General features: G+C 36.8%; 1 protein-coding gene across 8 annotated transcripts in view; it reads left to right on the top strand.

The window, feature by feature from the left end:
* SNX7 (sorting nexin 7) overlaps positions 1-20,023 on the top strand; it is a 168,877-nt gene that overhangs the window by 43,624 nt on the left and 105,230 nt on the right. For all 8 annotated transcript variants that reach the window (XR_006794438.3, XM_064588769.1, XM_045897129.3 and 5 more), the window contains exon 7: positions 236-322. Coding sequence is in view for 7 of the 8 variants with exons in the window: in XM_064588769.1 (XP_064444839.1) it covers positions 236-322 (87 nt within the window). In the remaining variant the exon portion in view is untranslated. The remainder of the gene's footprint in view (positions 1-235; positions 323-20,023) is intronic.

The following is a 20,023-nucleotide window of genomic DNA, read 5'->3' as shown; positions in this document are numbered from 1 at the left end:
ATTGGGAAAATGAATAAAAGATTTGGGGAGGGGGGCAAAAGTCTCTTAAATGCTTGCTTTCAGTTTAGCTTTTAGAGATTAAAAAAATTTTTTTTTCTTTAAGTCATTGTAATCCCAAATGACTGATGACTTGGGGGAAGAGATGCTATTTATATTCTAAAGTGTATATTTTTTGTCATACAAATATTATTAAACCTAAGTGCAACCTATTCCGTCCTTGTGTTTTGATATGAAGGGTGTTATGAAAAGGAGAGACCAAATACAAGCAGAACTGGATTCCAAAGTGGAAGCTTTGACGTATAAAAAGGCAGATACTGATCTGGTAAGTTTTTAAGTTTCTTGATCTTAATCATATAGAATTCATTGTCTTAAATTTTTATTAGCAGTGTAGAACTCCATTGCATGCTTGTTTTTAAGGATTCAGCAAATGATACTAAACTTTCTTCTAAAAACTGATTATACATTGAGTACCCATTGAGTCTGCAAGCTAAACAATGATGCTTTTCTGCTTTTCCATCTTATATTTTGTCTCTTATTATGAGTAAAGTTTGAAGTTAAATTTTTTTTAAGTGTTAGTAGAAGGTATGGAAAGTACCTAACATTGTTCCAGAAGGTTAGTAGATAAATCCATTTTTTGCTCATTATGTAAGGTTTTTATACAAATAAGTCAATGTTCCTGTACAGTTTTCCGTAGTTCTTGTCAAAACCTTTAGAGAGGAAGTGTCTTTGCTTTCAAGTTTCATCCTTTCCTTGCAGTAGATTTTTATGGAAAATTTCAAACATAAAAAGTGATATAATAAATTCGTATACCCATCACTGGGCTTCATTCATTTCCAACATTTTGTCTGCCTTTCTTCATCTGTCTCTTTCCTCACCTTTTTTCTGAAGTGTTCTCATGCTGATTCCAGACACTATCGTATCACCCGCAATATTTTAGTATTTATATTTTATTGTCTTTGCATATCTTCAGAGTACTACTTTCACCTTGGAATTATTATTCTCATTTTAAAATTGAGAAAGAGGCTTTCAAGGTGGAGTAACTCTCCTAAGTTCATATAGTTCTTGAAGCAGAAGTAGGCTCAGAGGTGTTATCACTTGCCTTCCTCAGACTGCTGCCTCCCAGAGAACAAGTATAAAAGTGGGAAAAATTGAGTATTACTTTGGTTAACTTCTGTTGAATTCTCTATGATCCTTTTTAACGTAAGGATTTTGTTTAGTATTGAGTACAATATTGAGTATGCTTATGGCAGTTGCGTGGGGAGTTCTTAAAACCCTCCATTAATCCTAGTATCATAGCCCCCATCCCATCCTGGCTTGGGGTCAGCCTCCCTCTTCTCTGCTTTAATTTTCTCCCTGACTTTAATCATTTTCTAACAAGAGATACGATTTTGTACTTACTGGTTTTCTTTGTACTTACTATCTTTCTCTCTCTCCCTGTCTATAATCTAAGCACCTGAAAGGCAGGAATTTTTTATTTGATTCCCGAAGTGTTCTCAGCCCCTAAAACAGTGCCAGAGATATTGTGTAGCTGCTCAATAAAAATTTAGTGAATAAATGAATGAATGAAAATTGCAGTGATGGCTCTGATTCACAAAAATACGCTGAAGGCTTAAAGCAAGAAGTCTCTACAAATTCAGACTTTGTGTAGAACATCGAGCCTTCACCAGGAAGTGACTATGAATTATCCTCATCTTCCTTGAACTATTTTTGTTTTTCAAACTCAAAGTTCTTTCTCCTGGATGGAAGGTGAATGGGCAGTGGTGGACTGCAGTGGACAGAGTAGGAGAATGGCATCTGAGAAAGAAAATAATGGGAAATGTAAAGCCAATGGAACTAATGCTCAGTGGGGAAAATCATGTTTGCCGTTACCTCAAGATGAGGAGAAAAAAAGAGGAAACCCAAGGTTAACCTTTTCTTCACAATAGGGAGTGTGTGTGTGTGTGTGTGTGTGTGTGTGTGTATAAATTTAAAGAGTCACTTGGAAAGAACAAAAAAGAATGGGCACGTGTACAGAAATTATAATTGTATCTTTTGAACTGTGGATTCTTTTTATTTGTTAGGTAATTTTTAAAGATACTGAAAAATTAGCAATTAGATAAAATTTGCCCTTCACTAAATACTAGATAAAGTACAGTATTTTAAAGTTTCAGGAGAATAGTTACATGGCTTAAAAACCAAGCATCTGTTCAGAATGGTTTATATTCATATTTTAAATTGAAAGGAAGAGTAATTGAGATTGTTCCAACCACAAAAATACAGGAAAAAATAGCTTGGGCCCAAATACGGCTAGGCTTTCCCAACTCAACTAAAAAAACACATTTTTTTTTCATTTGACTTGCAAATATTTTGTCTTTTGCTCTATAAAAATTTCCTTGATATCTCATTATAACCTAATGATCCATCTGTATTTATGATTTCATTTTATGTGTATGTGTCATATCCACTATAAAGTATTTTTTACCTAGTTATCTGCTATGTTGTAGGATTGGAGAAATTTGAAACTTTAATTATCTGCATTATACTCTGTAAGATATTTTAAATTAAGATTTGAAATGGACACATTTAACAGACGTTGCAAATGGTTTTTTTTGTTGTTTTTTTTTTTTGTTACCCATCAAAACAGATCCTTCCTAAAACGTATAGGGACTAATTTAATGATTTATGAATGGTACCATTTACGTTTTCAAGCAGTTTATTTGTTTACAGACCTCACTTCCAAATGCCTATGTGTTATGACGGTATCTTTGGGAGAAACTGTCCAGGGTGACTCTCAGAATGAACCTGCCATGATTGGTCACAGAACAACCAGAGGGAAGTTGCTTAGAAATATGCAGGATAGGGTCACCATGGAAACGCGCCCTTGTGAGGTCCTTCTAAGGAGCCATCCTTTGCAGTCACCATGGCGACCCTGGCAGAGAACTGAATATAGCAATCTAGCCTGGTTGTTTACCATGGCAACTCAAGCAGGGCCACTTTGGAGACAACCCTGGGGCCATTTCTATGGAGACCTGCCGGGGCTGCATTTGGAGGCCCCATCAAAGTCACCTTTGGGTGGGATGCTATATGCAAACCCAGCAAAGCAACTCATAATGAAAAGGTCCGTGAAATGAAGCTTTACCAAGAAGGGCAAAAACTAGGAGAGTTATAATTATTGGGTAGAAATGAGCAGAGTTGTAACATTCCAGAGGTCCTTTTAGACATATCAGGTGACGGTTATGTGGGCTTCATGGCACACAGAAACAAGGTTCTGGACTTTTACCTTGCCTGTAATTTTGTAAATGCTGTAAATTGACAATAATGGTATTATTGTTAGTTTTTCTCATCACACAAATATGCCTACAAAAATTATGTGTTTGCCTGCAAACTAAAAACAGTGCTTTAGAGTGAATTCTTTGATTTATTATCTGGGTAGTTATAAAGTGGCAGCTTCTTAGAGCTTGTGGTTTGTAGTTCTTATCTCACAACAATAAAATACATCGTTTTAAAATGACCTAAACTCAGTAAAGACTTTCAGAATACCCATTTAAAGTCAGCTCAGCTGTTTTTTCAGTTTTGACATTTAGGCTTTGGAATTAGGTAGATGTAGGATCCAGTCCTAGCTCATCTGCTTATTAAGTCTATGACCTAGGACATGTTTCCTAACTTCTTTTAGCCTTGTTTTGTCATGTATAATTTGGGGGAAGTTATTAGTACCTTTCTAATAGATTTGTTTAAGGGTTAAATGGTACAGTGTAAGTCAATTATTTGAATCCTAGTAAGCACTCAGTGGTTGTTAGCTGCTGTTATTTTGATGACTTTATAGAAGTAATATTTGAGATGGCTTCTGTAAAATGACTTCAGAATTTTTCCTTGAAGATCAGGGAGCATATTGCATGTACAGTCAGTATTATGAAAAGCAGCAAAAGCTCAAGAAGCATGCTAAACTGAGAAAACTAGGTTGATGTATAGGGAGCACGTATAGGGGAGATAAGGAGATGTGGCTATAAAGATAGGCCACAGTCAGTTAGGGAGCCTTGTTGTCTGTCAGGATGAGGAATATGGACTTGATCGTTTGGGCAGCGTGGATCCAGTGGGAGCCTGAACTGAAGAGGTAGTTGAGGAGTTAGAGAGGGGAGTAAATTTGAGAGAGTTGTAGGTGGAAGATAGAATCCATAGCAGTTAAAGAATGAAGGGAAGTCAATGTTTCAAGTTGTTAGTGACCCTTACCATCTCTAGCTTGCAAGGAGGGCAGATAATGAATGGCTCTATAGACTGAACTATATCATATAAAATGGAGATAAAAATGAGAGATATGCAACTTTATGTCATGATAAGATGACCTTTAAGGTAGAGGTATTCAATGAAACCTGTCGACAAATGTTGTTGAGGACCGACTGTAAGAGAGACACTATTGCAGGCAGTGGGGAGATAGCAGTCAAGAAAAGCAGGCCCTCATTCTAGTGGATGGAGACAATAGTAAACAATTAATTAATTAAAATTTAAGTTGATTGTCCTATAAGGATAAGTGCGGAGAAGAGGGAGTGTTTGGGAGCAGTGAAATTTAAAATTGGGGGTCAGGGAAGGTCTTACCAAGAAGGTGATTAAGTAAAACCTGAAAGGGGGGAGGTCTGGAGCTCCGTGAATATCTGGAAGAAGAGCATTTCAGTTAGAGTCAGTAAGTACAAAAGGGTAAATATGCCTGCACGGTTCAGAAAAAGCATGCAGACTAATGTTGCTGGAATGGAATGAGCAAGTGAAAGAGTTATAGGAAATGAGGTCAGAGGGGTCAGATCCTGAGATCTGGTCTCAGTGAAATAGGAAGAGAACAGTTGAACTGAGGAGTAACACCATCAGACGTAAGTCATGAAACAATTACTGTTCTTGGGAAAGACAAGAGATGGTGTGTATGTGGTGTGTGCATGGGATAGGAGAACACCAGTGCTGGAGACTGACTACCTCTTACAATCCCACTGGACCAGGGTGGAAGGGGTGTGAAGTGGTCAGATTCCAAATATATTGTGAAGGTAGAGCTGTTTGCTATTTGGACATCTGTAGATTGTGAGTGGGCAAGGATGACACCAACGTTCTTGGACTGAGCAACTGGAAGGTAAGAGTTGGCATGAATTGAAATGGGGAAGACTTCAGAAGGGACAGGATTAATGGGGAAGATGAAGAAATCAGATTTAGACATTTAAAGTTGATGTACCTATCAGATATCCAAGTGGAGATTTTGAGTAAAGAGTTACATATAAAAATCCATATAAAAATCCAGAGGTCAGGTCAGGGATCCAGCTGGGAGATACATATTTGGGAGTTGTTAGTAGATAGTATATAAAGCCATGAGCTTTGCTGAGGATGAGAAAAAAGAGGTCCCAGGACTTAATGGGACTGAGCCATGACATATTCCAATATTAAAAACCAGAGAAGGATTAGCTGGTGAGGAGAAGGAAAGGAAATTTATATGCTTTGGCTGGTGGTAAATGATGGAACCAACACAATGAACTCAACAAATTTATTTAGGGTCATTCATCCTTTTAACTACTTCTCCATTTATGGGGAATTTATAAAAGCAGCTTGATACAGAATAATTAAGATAAGTATAGGTAATAGAGATAATAGTGTAACAATAACTGAGATTTTGAGGAAAATTCAGGTATTTTGAAGAAACTTATCGTTTTTACAGTTTAGTTATTAAGTTTTCAGAGTCAGAGCTTCTGTTTGAAAATGCTTATTCACTTCGCTGCTTAACTGCAAGATAAATAAGGTTCATCTGTGGTGCTAAATAATGCTGCATATCCATTTTATTTTTGTTTTTATTTTTGAATGGGTGATTTATAGTTTTCCATTCAAAGCAGCATTCAGATATAAATGAATATGAATACATTTGACATTTAGCAATATGTGCATAGAATCTGAGAGTTGGATCTAGATATAATGCCATAGCTGTTTAGCAGTATATTTATGTGAGCAAAAAAAAAAAAATGCATTTTCATAAGATCATTATGATCTGGATTTGCATATAGCTACATTCAGTAGATGCAAACAGATACCAAATTTATTCAAGCTGGTCTTTGCTCTGTATGACTTGCTATTTTTGAACCAGTATTTTACTCTTGTCCTCAAATAGTGGCTATTAATCTTCAAATGTTCTTGATAGTGTACTAAACACTGTGCAAAGCAAGATTGGCTTTCCTCTAAGCTTCTAGGAAATGATAGTATTGACATAATTTTTTTTGTGTGGAGGGGGGGCAGAGGTCGCCTCTACCTTTTCTCGGATATTTATTGTCCTACCTCTCTCCCTTGACCTTTTACAAATTTATTCCTTTCTGTGTGCCTCATTTCTTAGTATCTGTTTTCCTCTCTTGGCTTCTTTTTTGTCTGTTTGCCTCTGTGCCCCTCACATACACACAAGTACACACAGGTACATATATGGCACTTATCCAGTGGAAGGAAAAGGGACTTTTTTCTTGTATATTTCCTTTTATCCATTTACTCTAGAAGGCATCCAGCATACTTTTCCTCATTTCTCACTAGCCAGAGTTGTGAAAAGTCCGTGATTGAGTCAATTACTTGGAGTGGGAATGTGGCCATCAGAATTGACTTAGATAAGCCAACAGTATGCCCCCTGATGCAAATACCAGAAAAAAAACCAGGGCTCTTTCAGGTAGTAAGAAGCGGAGTGGAGAATGGATTCTGGGTAAAAAACTAATAGACACGTGCCGCAAATACACAGTGTAGCACGTATTGGAGTAGTATACCACAGCTGGATGGGAGTTTGGGACAGGAGGGTGGGGGAGGCTGTAATCAAAACGGCCCTCAGCAGCTTCTCCTCCCAGAACAAAGTCCCTGCCAGTGCCTAGAATTCCTGTCCCTCCATACCTTCGGCAGCAGGCCTCTCATTCAGGGCATCGTTGGTTTGAGTGGTTGTGGGGGGGAGGGGGGTGGGGCATGTACTCCTATTTACATAAACTTGTAAAGGAGGCTAGTGGATATTTGAGTCAATGGTAAAACATCATGTCTACCCTATGAATAGGAGTCTGTTGAGTCTGGGATCTCCATCTGAAATTGTACCATATTACTTTCCCCCTCTAACATTTATTTTCATGCTCCTGGCACTTTTATGTAGAGCTGTCCCTGAAAAGTATTTCATACAAGGTCTCAAACCCAATTGCAGAGTTGCATGTAATTTCAACCACAACACTGTGCTCCTTTGTAGTTTTAGGCAAGTTATTTACGTTTTCCTTGCCTCATTTTCCTCGACTATAACAGTTGTGGGGAATATCTTCCCTACAGTGTTAGTAAATCAGCATCTGAAAACTTAGTCCAGTGCCTAACTAGTGTTAGATTGTAAATATTTTTATAAGCAATATTAGAAGAACTTTCTTTGAAGTGTGTGTTGGATGTTTTACTCTTCTAGAGCAAAGTTTAAGTGTGGCTATAGTTTTGCTTCTTGGACCTTCACAATGTCAAAAAACTATATTAAGAAAAAAAAAAAAAGGCAGCAATTAGCTTGGCTGAAAAATGACCGCTCCCAGTGACCCCACCTAGTCACTCTAGGTAATTGAATAGATAATTTAAAACGTATCTGAATTTGTACAATCAAGAAGTTGTGTTTTGGACTCCATGGGATTATTTTAACTAAACTATACTTGGTATTATGCCATTGATTTATAATGAAGGACTTTTTAAAAATGAGAACCATAAATCCCTTTATGATAAGCATCAACAGCACTGACTACATTTTATTTTTCATTTATGAAGACTCTTGAGAAAAGTTTCATTTATCTCTCAGCATCAGCAATAGGATCTAATTTCTCCTGAGCCATTAGCTTTTTTTTTAGCATATACATCAGTTTTTTGTTTTTTTTTTAAAGATTTTATTTATTTATTCATGAGAGACAGAGAGAGAGAGAGAGAGAGGCAGAGGGAGAAGCAGGCTCCCAAGGAGCAGGGAGCCCGATGCGGGACTCGATCCCAGGACCCTGGGATCATGACCTGAGCGGAAGGCAGACGCTTAACCATCTGAGCCACCCAGGCGCCCTATACATCAGGTTTTATACCTGATCCAACCCACCGTTTACTTTAGTTACTAGACTACTAAGAGCCCCAATTCAGATCCAGTTCTGTCTGGCAAGTAAGTGTGTCTTTTGTGTGTCATCCTCACCCCTGGCTTTAACCATGTTTTTCCCTACTCTTATTTCCCCTCTGCACTAATGCCTTTATTAACTTACAGGGTTTAAGCTAGTTGTAGAGTATAACTTTTGAAGCCATTTCAAATCTAATATGGAACAAGTGAGAAACATCAATAAAAAGAGCTTAAAGCATTTCAAATCAACTAAAAGATCAACACATTTTTTATAACATATTTATGATGAAAAACCATGTTTTAGTCACTTTCTTTTTTTTGAATCCACAAACACTAGCATGTCTGTTGTGAACACAAATTTGAACGCTGACAGGCTCATCTTAACTGTTACCAAGAAAATTAGTCAGGAGATATCTGAAGGTGAAGTGAGAAACTTGTATGACTTCCAGAAATTTTTACCCATGAAATTTGCTTAGGGAATGTATTACATCTTAATGTTTACTGATTTGAAAAAAAGAACACATAAACCTACAGTCTTGATGAATGAGGCTTGTGTATGCTTGTGGTGGGTGAGGGTAGAAGGAGGGAGGAGACAATGGAAGGCTTAGAAAAACAGAGGCAGTGTAACATTGTTGTAGATGATTTTCTAAAGGAAGATGGTTAGCTCCTGTCTTTCTCTCCGAACATTTTTTTCCCCCACTGTCTTAACTGCAACAGAAAAAGTAACAAATGGATAAGTGAAAGAAGTGGTTTAAAATTCTAGTCCTGTCTTCTCAGGATTTAAGAAATTCTACTTAACGGTGTCCTTGTGGATTTGTGGTTTGGTCTGTGGAGTTCTGCCCACCATAGATATAATAGTTTAAATAGCTGTCCCATATAGAAACTCAAAATAGATTCAATTTCCTTTTAATTTAGACTTTTTGTTAATAAGAAATGTGTCCTAAGGGTCTGTCTTACATATCTCTTTCACTCCCGGCCTGGCCTAGGCCCTCAATAAATATTTGATTATGCTTAGAGCAATAACACACTGGGAGTCTGAAGCCTGGAGAGGGCTCTGATTCACTTTTACTTAACTTGTGACCTTAATCAGACATTAATTATTCTTTATCCATGAACATGCAGAAATAATGCTTACTTTGAAGACATTTTTTTTGAAGATGAATCTAGAACTTGTGTCAGTAAAAATTTTGGTAAGTTAGAGGAAGAAAGTATAAAAGAATAATATATGTTAGGGAAGATATAATGGTACCATAAAACATGTTATTTAAAGTATGAATCATTTAAATAGCACTACTAAAAATTAAAAAAAAATTATATTTCCATGAAGAATAGAACCAGTAGTTTTTCTTCCAGCACAGTGCTGGATTGCTAAATTAAGTGCATTTTGATGTGTTATATTTCTAGGCTTTGGAAAGGAAGCATTTTCTCTCTATTAAATCATAGTCAATAGGGCAGTAAGTTTAGGGAGAGATACCCTATCAAAGCACCATTCAACTTTCAAAGAGTTTCTAGACCCAAACTAGTGCTTTCCATTGTCTATGCATATTTTGCATCTATTTAGTACCTGTTGTGTGCCAGGCACTGTGCTAATCATTTGCATATATTATTCAATGTATAATACTACAAGTTCGGTAGTAGTTTATTCCCATTTTGTAGATGAGAAAATCAAAGCCTAGGTTATCAGTCAGCCAAGAGTTATTAGCTGCTTCCCTCTCCAGGCACTTGGCTGTGGGGAAATTGCAGGGATGGAGACCGACAAAGCCCCTATCCTTAAAGGTGATTGCAGTCTAGTTGGGGGATACTGAAAAAAAGGAAAAAATAATAAATGACTATGATAATTTGATAACCAAATTAAACAAATTTAATAATAGTAAATTTAAATTAAATTAAATAATTTAATAAATTACGAAGGGACTGGACCTGGGCGATGCGATAGAGAATACCAGGAAGGGAAGAAAAGGTCTTTCTGAAAAGGTAACATTGAGAGAACAGGTGAATGCTGATAAGGGGCAATCATTCCAAGATCCAGACACAAGTGTTCTAAGAAGAATCCATGCAAAGCGAGCTCTGCACGTTCCAGGAGCTTAGTCACAGCTTGTGTAGCTGGAATATAGAAAACGAAGGGGTGGAGGCTGGGGATGAGGACCGAGCAAACAGGATAAAAACACATAGGTCTTGGGTTTTATTCTAGTTGCTGTGGGGAGCCACTGACAAGTTCCAAGCAGGGAAGACTTGTGATGCGAAATGTTGTGTGCTTGTAAGTTTGGTATTTTTTAAATCTTGAATTGACTTATAGAAAAGTTGTAAGTAGAGCTCAAAAATCTCCCCACCCCCCACCCTGCCTTGAGCCACTGGAAAGTAAATTGCAATCCTTATACTCAGGACTCCTTGATGGTGCATGTTTCTTACAAACAAGGACACTCTCCTACATAGCCATAATACAACTAGGAGTATCAGGAAATTATCATGGGAACATGACTTTCATCTAATGCTCAGACCCCATTCAGATTTTGCCAGGGTTCTGTAATGTTATTGACAGCATTTAGTTACATGTCTTCTTCAGTCTGTAACAGATCTTTCATCTTTCCTTGACTTTCATGACCATTACATTTTAGAGGCTAGTTATCGTGCAGAATACCTCCAATACCAACTTGTTTGGTTTTTCCTTATGGTTAGATTTAAATTATCAATCTTTGACAGGGATATTGCTCAAGTGATGCTGTGATCTTTTCATTGATCTCTGCCAGGTAGCACAGGATTTTTATTTGGCCCATTAATGACAATGTCCTCTTCGATCAGTTGATGAAGGTGATATCTGCCCAGCTTCTCCACTGTAAAATCACTCCTTTCCCTTTGTAGGTAATAAACACTTTGTGCAGAGCTACTTTGAGACTATATAATCGTACCATTCGTTATCATACTTTAAACTTCCAATTGATTTGTGTATGTGTGTTGTGTGTGTGTGGTTGTGGCTTTCTATGTTAGTCAGTAAGTTTGTTACTATCACTGTTTATTTTGATATGCAAATTGCCCCCAGTTTGGCTAATAAGGCAGTCTTCAAGCTGTTTTTTTTCCCTTTTGACATGCTCCCATCATTCTTTCTCATACAACAAAACATTCCAGGCTCTTCTTATACTTTTCTTGTCCTCAGTCCTTTTTCTAACAAGCCCTAGTTACTTTTTTTTATTATGTTAATCACCATACAGTACATCATTAGTTTTTGATGTAGTGTTCCATGATTCATTGTTTGCGTATAACACCCAGTGCTCCATTCAGTGCGTGCCCTCTTTAATACCCATCACCAGGCTAACCCATCCCCCCACCCCCCTCCCCTCAAGAACCCTCAGTTTGTTTTTCAGAGTCCATAGTCTCTCATGGTTCGTCTCCCCCACCGATTTACCCCCCTTCATTTCTCCCTTCCTACTATCTTCTTTTTTTTTTTTAACATATAATGTATTATTTGTTTCAGAGGTACAGTTCTGTGATTCAACAGTCTTACACAATTCACAGCGCTCACCATAGCACATACCCTCCCCAATGTCTGTCACCCAGCCACCCCATGCCTCCCACCCCCCACCACTCCAGCAACCCTCAGTTTGTTTCTTGAGATTAAGAATTCCTCATATCAGTGAGATCATATGATACATGTCTTTCTCTGATTGACTTATTTCGCTCAGCATAATACCCTCTAGTTCCATCCACATTGTTGCAAATGGCAAGATTTCATTCCTTTTGATGGCTGCATAATATTCCATTGTGTGTGTGTGTGTGTGTGTGTGTATATATATATATATATATATATATATATATATATATATATATCACATCTTCTTTATCCATTCATCTGTCAATGGACATCTTGGCTCTTTCCATAGTTTGGCTATTGTGGACATTGCTGCTATAAACATTGGGGTGCACGTACCCCTTTGGATCCCTACATTTGTATCTTTGGGGTAAATACCCAGTAGTGCAATTGCTGGGTCGTAGGGCAGCTCTATTTTCAACTTTTTGAGGAACCTCCATACTGTTTTCCAGAGTGGCTGCACCAGCTTGCATTCTCACCAACAGTGTAGGAGGGTTCCCCTGTCTCCACATCCCCACCAACATCTGTCATTTCCTGACTTGTTAATTTTAGCCATTTTGACTGGCGTGAGGTAGGTAGTATCTCATGGAGGTTTTGATTTGGATTTCCCTGATGCTGAGTGATGTTGAGCACTCTTTCATGGGTCTGTTGGCCATTTGGATGTCTTCTTTGGAAAAATGTCTGTTCTTGTCTTTTGCCCATTTCTTGATTGGATCATTTGTTCTTTGGGTGTTGAGTCCCTAGTTACTTTTAGTAGAAAAAATTATATTTAGAATACAGTATCTTGGCATTAGGGGCACCTGGGTGGCTCAGTCAGTTAAGCATCTGCCTTGGGCTCAGGTCATGATCTCGGGGTCCTAGGATGGAGCCCTGCTTTGGGCTCTCTGTTCAGCGGGGAGCCTGCTTCTCCCTCTCCCACTCCTGCTGTGATCTCTCTTGCTTTCGCTGTCTCTCAAATAAAGAAATAAGATCTTTTTTAAAAAAAGGAATACAGTATCTTGGCATTAGATATGTTTGTTGCTATTGAGGTATCAGTAATTCCAAGACCTGAGTGGATAGAGATAGGGAATCTATTTATGTGTGAGCAGGCACACACATATTTTTATTTATATTTATTTGTCCAATTTTATATTAAAAACAGAATTCATACCAATGTCTCCAGTTCAAATTCAGTATCGTAAGGGTTCACACTAGTTTTCTTTCTTTCCTTACTTGTAGTTCCCTTTCTGACAATGAAAAACAGGTTCCCATTATCCTTCATATATCTACCTCTTTGATCAATCCTCTGTTTGTAACCAGTCTTAACATGGGTCTTGTCATCTTTCCTAAGTACCTCACTCCACATGGGATTTTGCACCCTATGCTGGGCCACACCCAGGCAAGAGCATCCTTACACTCTACGATTCTGTTTCCCCATGCCAGCCACCCCTTCCCCCACAATAAGGCACCCTCTTCACCCTGCTTGGGCTGTTACTTCCCATTCCAGACCACTTTTTGCAGAGGTCATCTTGCTTCCCTTCCTCCACCGGCATGGACACCAGCTTTGCTCTGCCCCACCACATAAATTTCAGGACTGAATTGTTCAGGAAGAGAAAGGGAAATGGAAGAACTTGCAGTTGCTTTCAGACCTCACTCTTTTTCCCGCATGGGAAACAAAAAGACCTGCTGAGTCCAGTGCAGTAGGAAGATGATGATGGCATAAACCAATGTGGTCATCATGGAGATTTTGATAAGAGGGGTTAAGTGATTTGTCCACAGTTATACAGCTAGTTAACCAGCAGAGCCAGACCTATAACCTGGCACTGCACACCCCGGTCTCTTGTAAATACTATTTTTTTTTTTTTTTTTCTGATGGGTGGGTCAGAAGCCCAGAAAATTTGAAGACAAATAACAATTATTTCCTACTAAAATCAAAACAAAGGAATTTTAAGAGTTTAGTGCTTTCTCCTTTTATCCCCTCCAAAAAATCACATTAGAAATTTCAACTTGAAAACACTTTGGAACATATAGAGTTGTTGATGATCTCAGAAAGTTGAAATTCTTTTTTTCTTCTTATAAGGAATTATTAGAGAATTTTATTTTACCAGGTCAGAATGTAATGCTAAAATTAAATGATGATGATGATGGTAATAGCTAACATTTCTTAAGCACTTTCTTTGCTTCTAAGTGCTGTATATGGGTTATCTCAGTTATGTTTCACACAATACAGTGAGGTAGGTACTATTACTTCCTCATTTTACAAATGTGAAAACTGAGGCGTAAAGTTAACTGGCTCAATATTGCACATGTTGGAGTTGTCGAAGCAGGACTCCAGAAAGGGTGCTATAAACTTATTCCAATTAGATTAGATTAGATATAAAACTGTATTCCAGGGCAGCATGTGAAAAGATGCTTATCAACATGCTTCAGATAACTAATATCAATAAATTAGAGTTTGCATGTGTGATAAATTCTATTTGCCATTCCTGCTGCAGAACATTAGTGGTGATTTTGAAATATTCTGTCACCGTGAACTGGCAGTTTTCATGGTATTAATTTTAGAGTAAATTGACCTGCTTTGCTTATCTCTCAGTAAAAAGAGGGTGTGAAATGAATTTAGGAGGCACAATTTCTTCCCCAATGTGGGTCAGTGGTTCTCAATAGCAGTGTGGCCTGGGAAGGGGTAAGAGTTCAGAATCAATGGGTCACTTTTCAAAATATACCAACTTTCAGAGGTTCTGCCCTGCCAGGAGACCCTCTGATCTAGAAGCTTTTAATTTAAAATGAGTAAGAAAGAGGACAGAGAAATGCATTCAAAACAAATCTTTCATGTATTTAAAGAGCTGGCGCAGACCTTGCACCAGGAAAATGCTAGACACGTTATGGAGAGTCCATAAATGAGGATGCAGAAAGGGCGTGCACACACACCAGATATGGTCATCATAATCACGTGTAGAAATGCAAATGTGACCCCCCCCAAAAAAAGTTTCCCAATGAAGATCCCTCACGAAAAGATGAAGTTTTTGTCCAATGTCAAATTTTTATTTTTATTTTTATTTTTTTAAGATTTTATTTATTTATTTGGCAGAGAGAGTGAGAGAGCACAAGCAGGGGGAGCAGGAGAAGGAGAGGGAGAAGCAGACTCTCGGCTGAGCAGGGAGCCTGAGGCGGGGCTCGATCCCAGGACTCTGGGATCATGACCCGAGCTGAAGGCAGACACTTAACCATCTGAGCCATCCAGGTGCCCCTCCAATGTCAAATTTTTAGTTATAACATTTAGATTAACTTAGTTATACACATTTAAGATCACATGTATGTATGAATGTGGAGTTTTCTAATATTAAATAATATTAGAATTAATAATTAAATGAATTAAGTAATATATTAGTGTAGAAGTATCACCTTTTTCCACTCACATGCATCCTCAACATTTCTTTTGAGTCATCTAACAGTCCCTTTTCATTGGAAAAGTTTGTATATTCACACAGTTCAAAAATCAGGAAAAAGGAGCCCAGATTCCCTATTTCTGTGCCTTACTTTTGAATCCTTACGTGATATGTCCCTACAGATATTACCTCCAACCATCAGTACTCATTTAGATGACATAGGAAACTTCAATATTTCATTTCTCCCAAAAACATGTATATTTTTGATCTCTAACATAAGAACTTAGCATGTTGTTTTTTAAAAAAAACCTAAAATGATTTATTTGAATAGGTAATACCTTCACATGGTTCAAAATTTATAAATTTTAAAACTCACATTTAATGAAAAGTCTTCTTCCCATCCCCATATCCTTGGTCCCCCCAACTCTCACCACACACATTACAAGGGCATGCTGTTGTTAGTCACTTTCTGGCCTTCCATGTTTCTTCAGGGATGTACAACAAATACAAATATACATCCTGATTTCCCTTTTCTTAATGAATGTAGTAATATGCTATAAAGTTTTCAGAACCTTGCTTTAGTAATATAATATCTTGGACAGTCACTGGCCTTTTACAGCTACATGGTATTCCATTGTATGGATGTATCAGGATTGATTTAATCTGACTGCTACCAGTGCCTGTTTACTTCTAATCTTTTGCTGCTATAAACAGTGCTTCTGTGAATAACCTCATACAAATATTATTTCGTAAATGTACCAGTAGATCTATAGAATAAATACCTGCAAGTTAAATTGCTGAATCAGAGGCTATTCAGTTTTGATATTTCCTTACTAAATGTGGAACCTTGGGCAAGTGAGCTAACTTCTTGTCCTTGAGTTTACTAGTTTGTAGAATAGAAATAACAGTACCTAGCTCATAGGGCCAAATGTGTTAACGTATATAAGGTGCTTAGAATAGTGCCTGGCACAAAGGAAGGGTTAAAAGAATTGGCTGTTGTTGTTATTGTTGATGTTGTTATTATTATTACCACCAAATTGCTTTCTACCGGGAGAGCTATTTACATTCTCACCAGGATGTTTTTGATTGCCTGTTTACTCCTGTACCCTCCACCCTAGGCTTGTCAGTGTTCAACTAGAATGCTCCCATCTGATAAGTGAAGAGTAGTAGTTTTAATCTGCATTCCTATTATGATGAGCAGTATTAAGAATTTTTGTATGTTTAATTGTATTAAATTTATTACATTTTATTTAATTTACATAAAATTTGATTTCTTTTTTTATGATTCTCTATTTTTTTTTTAAGATTTTATTTATTTATTTGACAGAGAGAGAGATAGGGAGAGCAGGAACACGAGCAGGGGGAGTGGGAGAGGGAGAAGCAGGCCTTCCGCCGAGCAGGGAGCCCGACATGGGGCTCGATCCCAGGACCCTGGGGTCATGACCTGAGCCGAAGGCAGACGCTTAACGAATGAGCCACCCAGGCGCCCCTGATTCTCTATTTTTTGATCATTAGATTTTCTCTGTTAATTCTTGGGCTTTCCCTGATTTTTAGAAGATTCTTATTAAGGAATATTATTTGGGTTTTCTTGTTTTTTGTGTTTTTTGTGTTTTTTTTTTTTTTGATCATTTGTATTGTTATTTTCTTTATAGTGATTTTTGTTATGCAAAAATGTTGAGTTTTTATGAAGTCAAATTTATCTATCTTTTCCTAAAGGATTTTAATTTTAAGTATATGTGACAAAGTCCTTCCCTAATTCAGGATAATAAAAGAATTGTCTCATGTTTCTTCTATTAACTTCTATGGTTTTCTTTTTTTATATTTGAATCTTTGAGCCATTGGAATTGATTCTGGTTATGAATGTGAGGTGTAGATTCAGTTATCTTCTGTTCTAGATAACTATCCAGTTGTGCTAAAACTATCTATCGAATATTCATGTCTTCCCCAGGAATTTGTGATGCTACCTGTGAAGGACACTACCTTTGAAAGTTTTTGTTTTCATTTGCACCTATTTTAAACCTTTTTGTATGTTCCTTTGATCTGCCTGTTGGTTAAGCACCACAACCATACTGTTTCAATAATAGAGGTTTTAGAATGTACTTTATGTATGATGGGACTAGTCTATCTCCAGTCGTTACTCTTTTTGTCTATTTGCAGTGTTTTTAAAAGTAGACTTTAAAATACTTATTTGTAATGATAATAAAGCACTTGAATTATGAGTCATTTCCTAGAAATAATTATTGTGTTGTCATCTTCAAAAAAAAAAAAAAATTCCATTAGTGGACTATTAGTGAATCTATATTTCCAAAAGTACCATTAACTGAGTTTGTTTCAAGTTAATATTTCTTCCAAATTATTATCATGTTCTTTAGAAGTAATTCAGAAAATATTCAACAATATGAGAGGCTTTTTAAGAAAACAGGAGCGTTATTAAAGGATACCTTTGTGGGAGAGAACATCTAACTTACATACTTGAGCATATCTGCTATTCCAGTTATATTAATCATAGCTTTCCAGAGCTGGGCTGTATGGGATAGTATCCATTAGTCACATGTGGCTATTCTCATTTACATTTGGATTAGTTAAAATTAAATGCAATTTAAAATTCAGTTCCGGGGCGCCTGGGTGGCTCAGTCGTTAAGCGTCTGCCTTCAGCTCAGGTCATGATCCCAGGGTCCTGGGATCGAGTCCCACATCGGGCTCCCTGCTCGGCGGGAAGCCTGCTTCTCCCTCTCCCACTCCCCCTGCTTGTGTTCCCTCTCTCGCTGTGTCTCTCTCTGTCAAATAAATAAATAAAATCTTTTAAAAAAATAAATAAATAAAATAAAATTCAGTTCCTCTGTTGAACTAACTATATTTCAGTAGTTATATATGGCTATTACTACTATTCTGGACAGTCCAGAATCGAACATTTCTGTCATCACAGAAAGTTCTCTTGGCTAGCCCTGTTTTAGAATATGTTGTAAGAGCTGTTTTTTATGAGTGGTAATTTGGTTGATTGGGTCAAAGAGGAAAGGTCATATCTAATAGAGGTTTTAGGTTTGGTAGGAATTCAGATGGAAAAGAGATGAAGGTCTGAAGGAAACATCGAGAGAATTCACTTGAATAAAAGTGTAATGTAACGGTACTTCAGCAAAGATAACATGTAGTCACTAGACTTTGATCACATGCTTCTATCACTTAAATATTTCTGAGCATACCACCCACTAGATGTACATTTTAAATTCACGAATTATCAAGTTATACTACTAAATTCATATATTTTACCTGTATTATAAACCATGCAAATAAGTTAAAAATATGGAATAAGAGTTAAATATAAGGTTGTCCAGAGATACAAACTTCCAGTTATAAAGTAAATAAGTCACGGGGTTGTAATGTTCAGCACAGTAACTATAGTTGGCACTGTATTATATATTTGAAAGTTGCTAAGAGAGTAGATCTTAAAAGTTCTCATCACAAGAAAAAAAATGTGTAACTATGAATGCTGATGGATGTTAGCCAGACTTATTATTGTGGTGTGATCACTTTGCTCTATGTACAAATATTGAATCATTATGTTGTACACCTGAAACTAATATAATGTTATATATCAATTAAAAAAAAGCGTTACATATTAATGGATGTTCCTGTGTGTGGCTCTGTGAGCTGTTTTTTCATGCTCTGAAGTTCCCTGGCCCATTTTGGAGTTGAGTAGTATGTTGGGGGTTGGATCACAAGTTAGAGAACCCAGGTTCTAGGAAGAAGTTACAAAAAAAGTCACTGAGACCTCAAAAGCCTTACTTTTTTTCTGGTTGGTAAAATGGGAAAAATAATGCTTGCTTTACAAGTGAGATATTGTTTGGTTAAACAGTGAATAAAATAAAAGTCTCTCTTGGCAGAAAATTGTAGAGCCTATAAAGGCCTGTAAAAGACATGTTTAGATTTTGCTTTGAAATAACTTTTAACCTCAGTAAAACCTAATGATAATACACCATATTGCTTTTCTAAGCTTAGATTATGCTTTTCAGAAACAAACACAGGAAATTATTACATCTAAAGAGTCAAAGACCTTGACTTTCTTTTTAATTTTTAAGGAGACACATCATACCTTTTTAGAAGGTTTATATGAACAAGACTCATGGAAACACCTAGAAAGCAATGAATCCTCTTTAGTCCAATATGTATCTACTATGCCTCTGTTGTGCAGAAGGTTCGAAGGAAACCACTACATTTTTTTAAAAATAGAACCCTTTAAATAATTGGCTTTGTTGCCTCCAATGTTACAGGAAATCATATTCTTTATTTGAGGGATGTTAGTGGTGCTGGAGATGTTGACTTGAAAGGTGATGTGTCAACTACATTTGTGGGTGTTTATGACTCAAATTGACATTTTTAAAAAATGCATTGTGTTTTCCTGAACATGTTACATTTGGATAACAAAATTGCCAGTGGGTTTCAGGGAGAAAGGTTTCTACTTTTTAAGAAATATGTGTATTGTAAAGTATATAAAAAAGGTACTACTTAGTAATCATATGTATGCCTGAGCAGCATTGTATAATAAGGCATCTGATTTCTCCAGACACATCTTACCTCTCTCACGAATCAGAAAATAATATAATTTTATTGTTAAGAGCCCTCTTATCTCTCCCCTGCAATTTAATTAATACTTGTTAAGAAGATGTAGCTGTCAGATTAGAATTGGATTTTTGAATTTTCTATTGTCTTCTGATGGAGTGGCAATCTAAATCTTTTTATTTAGGTATATTATTTTCAAGAACTTTTCGAAATGATAATTTCCCAGCTTTTCTGATGAGGAAGAGAAATTTTTAGCATTTGAATAAATAGATTGAATGGTTGATTTTTTTTTCCAAAAAAGGAAATAATAGAGAAGCCATTTTAAAAAGAAAACAATGAAGATATTTTTAAGAAAGAATAGCTATTATTCTCAAATTGTATTGTTTTGTTAAAAAATTTGGTGATAATATTACTTTAGGGTTAGGTACAGGCTCATTTTAATTTCATGTGGTA

The sequence above is a fragment of the Mirounga angustirostris genome, unplaced genomic scaffold (assembly GCF_029215605.1).
Source record: "Mirounga angustirostris isolate CCGP_5_RB_7025 unplaced genomic scaffold, mMirAng1.0.hap1 SCAF_4, whole genome shotgun sequence".
In the NCBI taxonomy this organism is placed as follows: Eukaryota; Metazoa; Chordata; class Mammalia; order Carnivora; family Phocidae; genus Mirounga; species Mirounga angustirostris.
Note: the sequence above shows the minus strand (reverse complement) of the source record. Positions and strands in the feature narration are given on the sequence as shown.